Source organism: Morus notabilis, unplaced genomic scaffold (assembly GCF_000414095.1).
Source record: "Morus notabilis unplaced genomic scaffold, ASM41409v2 Scaffold1027, whole genome shotgun sequence".
Taxonomy (NCBI): Eukaryota; Viridiplantae; Streptophyta; class Magnoliopsida; order Rosales; family Moraceae; genus Morus; species Morus notabilis.
Window position 1 is genome coordinate 1,969 of NW_010360033.1, and position 7,817 is coordinate 9,785.

Below are 7,817 nucleotides of genomic sequence, written 5' to 3' on the forward strand. Positions count from 1 at the left end.
TTTTAATTGTCGTCTCCTGTATTTTGCGTGTTTTTCTTTTTCTGAAGAATTTTGACGTTTTTAACGTGCTTCTCAAACAAAAGATAATTATCCTTCTACAGCAGAAATGGTAACTACAGCAGCAGAAATTGTCGTTTTTACCATGTACCTAAAGGTAACCTCCCTACGATCCCTCCACCCATTCTCTCGACCGCCCCTTCCTCGAGAAGAAGCAGGAGCTGTGTGTTTTGTTTCTTGTTGTTGTTGTTGTTGTTACTATTTCTTCGCTTTCCTTTCCTTTTCTTTTTTCAGGGTTTTTCTTTTCGTTCAGAGAAGAAGGTTTTCCCTCACTTTTACATCCTGGGCTGGTACTCCACCGGAAGCGACGCTCTCGAATCCGACATACACATTCATAAAGCCGTATGTACCTAATCCTAAATCTTAATCGTTTCTTACATGAATTTGTGGAAACCATTCCTCTTTCTTTTTTTTTTTTTCCCTTCTATATGCATCATAATTTCAACAAAACACAAACAGTTGATGGACATCAATGAAAGCCCGGTTTATGTGCTGCTGAATCCTTCCATCAACTTTTCTTTTTACTCATATTAAGATTCAACTTTACAGGAGGTTCTGGTCGAAATGTCGAAGTCTAGGAATATTACAGATGTGTTATCCTTTGTTCGCAGTGTTCTTGCTTCACTCAACAAAAAGTTAGCAATCTTCTCTGCAGAATTCTCCTTATCGGAACAGTTTCCTTTTCTTTTGCGCTTTTTTTTTTTTTTTAATCAATGAAAAACAAGATGCGATTAGATTTATTACCTGAAGCACTAGCTGAACAGCCTTCTTGACGCTAATGACATCCCACAAGCCATCACTGAATTTCCAGAATCAATATTACAGGCATGTCATTATAAGTTTTAGGACTTGCAAAGTTGTATTGGCAGATTGTTTTTCTTTGTTTAAAAGAAAAATACAAAAGGTAGACCAAACATATATATATATATATATTTTTTGTTTGTATTATAAATATATATATACAAGAATATTGAGGCGGAGGCGGGGGAGGGGGAGTGCTTCCCCCCTCCCCCAGCAAAACTACAATTTGGGGACAAGATTTTGTACCCATCCCCACCTCCATCCCTATTATTGTCCCCCATCCCTGCCCCTTTTTGGGGCGGGCTCCGACCCTGTAGGGAATACTGCCATATCTACTCAAGGAAAGATCCAATTCGTATAAAAGGGATTTTGAGGATGAAAGAGTATTGAAATTATGATCTGAATGCCAAGTGTTATAAACAAAAAGATTTAAGCAAAAGTAAATACCTTGCTAACAGTGCAAATGCCCGACTCGCTGGATCGATATGCACAACTTGACTTACATATGGCTCTGAACTGAACCGGGCATCCTGCTGTTTAAGAAATTTGTCCCCAAGCATTCGAGCAAGATTCAGACCTGAGGAAGAGGCTAAAACGTGAGCAGTGACGCGAGTGAAATGATATAGCTACTTGACAAAATGAAGTTTGCAATTACCACATAGACGTGTTTCCCCATCTTTTAATGGCTCTCCTCTTTTTTCCATCCGAAGTCTTTCAGTATAACTACTTACTCTATGGTCCTCAGACATCTTAATATGTTTTCCATCAACACTGTCACAGTTAAATCATTGTCAGTATACCTATAATGTCGCATGTACAAATCCAAATTTGTATCTCGCTTCATGTGGATGCATATCTATACAGCACATGAGATAAAACACTGAATAAAAATCAATTAACCAGGTGAAAAACTAACTTCCAACATCACAAGAAGCACTGATGCAGTTCAACACACAATCATCATGTATATACACATCCAAGTGCATATCAAATTACATTATAGAATTATAAGAATGGAACATAGCAGGTATCAACATGAACACTGGAAAATTCTTGTTACCCCCAACTTAATATATTTTCTAGCCTTGCCTGAAACCAAAATAGGATTCTTTCTATATAGAGAAGAAATGCAAAGGATCTAGCATAATATCGCGCAAAATAAAGGAAGCACAAACTATACAGGCATAATGTTATTTTATTCAAACAAAACATATTTTTTTACAATGTAATGTTATTCGAGAATCCAAGGATGATGGCATGAGACTCACTTAATAACACAGGCGGAGTCCCCAACATTTGCACATTGAGCAAAGAAATTCTTATCGCCATCAGCCCATACCAGAAGCACTGTTGCAGTACATCCCTGTGAAGAAAAACCTTTATTATACGCAGACTATAGCTTCAAAAACTTCATTTAGTCCAAGCGATGAGACAAAAAACTGAAATTTAGAAGATATAGTCACATGGGGACTGAGGGGGAAACAACCTCATAATGGTGATTCATGCTTGCTTCTGCCTGACAAAATGCATCCCTTAGAACATCTGAAGCATCACACAGTGATAACACCCTCTCCCTTCTAAGTGAATCCGACAAAATAGAAGCAACCATCTCAGGCAGAACTCTGCAGAGTGGAATTATCACAGGACAAATAAATATCTTATAGCCGTTGACAAGAACTAGAAGAGGAATACGAAAGTAGGTAATCAAATATAGACCATGAAGTGTTCAGTGTTATACTGTTATTTAGCCTCAGACCCATTCAATACGTCAATGCACTTATCACTTATCAGAAAGAAAAACTGAGGGATAGAAAAAGAAGCCTCTATAACAGCATTATGTATGAAGGCTTATCCATTGACCCTAGGATATCAAGTATTTCTTTCTGACTTTAGAAATTTCACAATTCATACTTCCTTCACTAGAATCCTCTTTTTTCACTACCTATATAACTTTTCTAGCAGGTTACTAGGTTTCAAAATGAAATGGCAACGAAGTACTGACTTGCTAGCAGTCTTGGCAGCCTCTGCTCCACCATGCCCGTCACAAATACCAAATAGTCCAAACTGCAAGGTAAGCTTTTGGCAAATATTAGCACTTCCAGAAAGATGCAAAGTCCTTTTATTGAAAAGACAAAGCCAAGTAGCTTTAAGAACCTGATCAACCCCAGGAAGAGGCCATTGATAATAGCATACATCTTCCATGGGAAGCTTCTTTCCTCCACGACGAAAAGCCATGGGATCCGCTGCCAGGCCAACTCCAAAGGGGATCTGACACTCACTTTGTGAGGTAATATGGACCTGATACAGAGGCTGGGGTCAATCAAAAGATTTTTCTGATATGGGATCGACCATACTAACCGAATATGAAGTTGCAGTTTAAGAAACTCAGAAATAAAAGTAAAAGTATGGACAAACAATACCAATGATCATAGTACTAGTAGAGTACATAATATGCCACATTAATAGTCTATTCTTTCTTGTCTATGTAGATTCTATAGTTTTAGAAGTTAATTATCAACTGAATTCAGAACCATTGTGAAAAAAGAAGTTCTATGATATCAACTAAATAAAAGATTTGTTCTTTCTTTGAACTCAAATATAGAGGCATACAGACTTACATATATTTTTGAAGTTGTTCCAAGAGTTATTATGTCTCCACTTGCAAGCTCCACCGGAGCACCCCAATGTCTACTTCCAGAATCAGAATGATTAATTGGCTGAGAATTCAAAAGTGTTCCATTAAGGCTGCCCATGTCCGTCAGTTCCCATCTCATCTTCTGAATCCAAAAAGAAAGAAATAGTTACTGTGCTGTAGCAGATTCAATATAAATGCAAGACCAAGTAGCACCACCATGAAGATACTTACATTTAAATCCCAGTTTATTAATGCATGCTTCCCAGATACTTCTGAATCCTTTAGTAATAGATCACTTGGAGAAACCCTTCCAAGTGTTAAAGGAAGCCTAGAGGAATTTGTTGATTGTACAAAACAACGTAACCCGCGAGAAGGCCCCGAAATAACCTCCAGGGTGAGGCAGCTTCCTGCACATCTAACAGAAAGATATTATCTGTGTTTCAAGCATATATCCAACTAAAAACTATTTTAACATCATCCTCTTCCTCACCCAAGTAAAAGGGACAGGAAATTACTTTGATCAAAGATATCTTTGGCAAAATATGCTTGAGACCTCTCATGTTCTAAGCTCTCTCTATTAAAATTCTTTTCTTCCCCCAATTGATGTCTCAATAATGGACGCTTAAGTGTTTGACCAACCAAAACATCTTCTGAATGATCAGCAATCACATCTAGAACCAAGCTATCACCTGAGACGAGCAAAAGATAAACTTTCAATTTTCTTAAGGCATAAATAGAGCATTACGCATAATCATCAAGTAAAAATTTAAACACCATATGCAGGACATGGTCGGATACCTTGGGCCACATTGGGAGCTATAGTAGCTGCCCTTGACTTGTGAACAAGTCCCTGCGCTCGGGGTGAGCGGAAATGCCCTTCATTTTGGAAACACGCTCCCTCTAGGTCGTAATCTCTTGGCAACTCATTAACTTGACTCGGCGTCGACTCCACATCATCTGAGACAAGGGGCCTCTCTAGCTGGCCAACCTAAACATATTCGAGAAGTTCAAAGAGTGAATGTCACATGAACCCATTACTTCAGAAATGGTGGTCTTAATTTCCAACTTCCATTCCTTTCTTGTAACATTTCACAAAATAACAAATATATATATATATATGTATATATATATATGTATCTATATCAACATATAAAAACCCATTAAATGCTTTTTTTTCTTTTTCCATGCTTTTTTCTTTTTTGGCAAAACAAAAAATCAGTAATTACATGAATGGAACAGTCCAATATCCGGTGGCAATGATCCCTCAATTACCAAGTTACTTTCAGATATCATATTCAGTCTAAAATCTATCATCAATAGGAACATAATCAGTCAGTTTTAACTTCTAACATCAAAGTTCAAACTATATAAACTTCTATTTCTGTACAAAACTAAACAAAAACATCAAACTCTCGACATCAAATTCACGATCACTCTCTCATTGCTCAGAAAAGGGAAAAATCAAGATTTTTGCAATAAATCGGAAAACTAAGCATCCCTACAAACTGTAAAGATTCAATTTTTTGAACAAAACTGAAAACACAGCAATCAATTTCGACGGCACAAACGTGATCCTAAATTCTCCAAACATTTTCCCACGCTTTCTCACAATCCAAACGGCCGCATTGCACCAAGGACGCGAATCGAGCAGCGAAGTCGAGAACGAGATCGGAAACGCAATCCTCCGACGGATTGGGGGGGAAAAACAGAGAGAGGAGAAAGATTTCGTGATGATTTCTGGAAATTTGGTTACCTTGATTGTGCGAGAACGATGGAAGGAGAAGAAGCGCCATGGTTTGCAGGAGATTAGGAGGAGGATGAGGATCAGAAGCAGCATAAGGAGAAGGACAAGACCGACAATGCTATCCAACATCGCCATACTCATCTCTCTCTCTCTCTCTCTCTCTCCCAAAGGAGAATAGAGATTGGCTTGGGGTTTGCGAGAAGCTCGCTTTGAAATGGTCGCACTGAAAGAAAAAAAAAATACTAATGTAATTTTAACAATTCCTTATATATCTTTTTTCCTTTAATTTCCATTTTTACCTCTTGAAAGTTCTCTGTTTCCATTTTTTTTTTGTTTTATTAATTTCCTTTTCATACTATAATGATAATGATATTATACAGGTTACACGCAAGTACAGTTTTTATATTGCTATACATTTCTATAAGAATATTGCGTGTGTATATATATATATATATAAAAGTATAGGGATTCATAAAATATTAACTATGGAGTCTAATATTTTGTATACGTATATATTATTTAAAAATAAGATGCATACAATACCGGCCGATCCCGCTATAGTTTCTCTTTTCCTAAATTTTCTATTTTCTGTCTAATCCAATTTAATATAAAAAAAAAGTCCCTAAAAAAATATAATCTAATCTATCTAGTTTAAAAAAAGTGTTTTAAAAAAAGCTTCCCATTATAAAAAGATTTTGCAGAAAATACATTGTAGACATTTGACATGCATGCATTTATGGGCGGGATATTCTAGACACCGTCCTGTAGTTCCTCTTGGGTCTTTTGTCTGCAAGTGACCCTAGATAATTGGGCCCTATATTTCAGTCTTGCATATTTGGCCCAAAATATTGGATGCGGGCTAGAATGGTGGATGCTGGCCTTTCTCCTCCCAACGGCCCAATTATAATGACAATTGTCAGTGGGTTTGAGTTAGACCAAGATGACAAGTGAGAGAGAGAGAGAGAGATTGACCAAGGTTCTTTTCTTGTTTTCAGATGAAAACACTTCATTTGAATTTTACTCTAATTAAAATATAGATTATAAATCAAGAGGAAGGATAATTAGGAGACGTTTGGTTCATAGATTAAAATTATGAGATTATAACCATTTTCGATTTACGTGTATTTTTTGTAAGAGAAAACACTGTAACGAATCATGAACTATGATTCGAATCAGGGTACGAATCCCCTTACCAAATGTCCCCTTAATTAGCGTTTGCGAGTATCGCGAGTGTAATATCTTGACCGTTGGTTATTATACGACTCACATGGGTCTCATATTGAGGCCCACTTGAACTAACGGTTTTTTAAGGTTTTAAATAAATAAAGTTTAATGAAGTTATCATGCTTTTTATGTATTTCTTTATAACTAAAATTCAAAAGAAATAACATTCCATTTTGAATATGAGATCTCGACCGTTTCATTCTAATAGTTTTAAAGAAATCAATCAAACGCCAATTATTTTAAGAAATCAATCAAACATCAATTATTTTAATTGTGGAATATCGACCGTTTCAGCGTTCTTAACCTTTTAAAGAAAACATAATTTTATTTTATACACAAGACATCGACCGTTAATTAAAATAACCTAATCATTGTAAAACATCTTGCTTAGCATAAAAGGGAGGCTAAGAAACATATATGACAATGCCATTACTCATTGCACAAGCGTATATCATCACAACACAACAAAATATGAAGAAATGGCTGGTTGGTGCCATTGGAGGGTGACTTCCAATCTACCAAAGTAGAAAAAGAGAAGACCTTTTGAGTATTCATGATTATTATTAGTTTCCCCGTAAAAAGAAAAATAAACAAATAAATAAATAAAAGGGTAAATAAAAATACAGATCTATAAGAAAATGTTGGTGAAATTTTGTCATACCAGTTGACGAGATAGATCTTCAATGATTCTGTCCCAACTTGACATGGATTGGAGGAGCAGGGAAGAACAAAGTCCAAAGAAAATGTACAATTTAGGTATGGAATAGAAATTCATGGGGACAAGTTTATTTTATTGTAGGAGGAAAAGAGCATAAATGGTAAGAAGGCATATAATATCATTTTTTGTTTTGTTTATTTGGAAGGAATATTATGAGTTACAATTGATGAAAATCCTTTGACTAGATTACTCATAGTAAAACGGTTTTTCTTAAGGTCCAAGGGGATTTGGTGCATTGTTCATGAATTTGTAACAAAGTCAAAAAAAAAGAAACGTCTTTCTTTGCTTTAGTAAAACCCCTTGTACAAATAAGTGTTGAAGTTAATTAATGTAGCCTTCATTAGGGAAAAGGATTACATCAAATTCCATTTTCCACAGAATATATATGTAAAAAAAAAATAAAAAATAAAAACTCCGCAGTAATTAGTAACCATAATATATTTCAACGACTTCCTTGGAAAACTAGAATTGATAAAACTTCATTTGCTCGAACTTGTGTCACTTATCAACTCTATCTTAATGAAGTTTTAAGTTTAAAGATTGGCCACTTTTCTTTTTTTTTTTTTTTTTTTTTTTTTTTTTTTTTTTTTTTGCTCAATGAATCAATATTGATACTAGAAACAACTATCGAAATTAAC

At 35.6% G+C, this 7,817-nt stretch overlaps 1 protein-coding gene across 1 annotated transcript; it reads right to left on the minus strand.

Moving 5' to 3' along the window:
* Positions 1–496: 496 nt before the first annotated feature.
* Positions 497–5,452, minus strand: LOC21390736 (protein phosphatase 2C 70). Its single transcript, XM_010095684.2, has 13 exons — positions 5,247–5,452; positions 4,292–4,481; positions 4,009–4,182; positions 3,725–3,900; positions 3,477–3,635; positions 3,013–3,156; positions 2,861–2,922; positions 2,345–2,480; positions 2,127–2,221; positions 1,514–1,629; positions 1,306–1,435; positions 802–856; positions 497–749 (listed from the first exon to the last, which is right to left on the minus strand). Exons 1-13 carry the CDS (start codon positions 5,376–5,378, stop codon positions 588–590), a joined length of 1,731 nt encoding a protein of 576 aa, XP_010093986.2. The 5' UTR covers positions 5,379–5,452; the 3' UTR covers positions 497–587.
* Between the last annotated feature and the right edge of the window lie 2,365 nt (positions 5,453–7,817).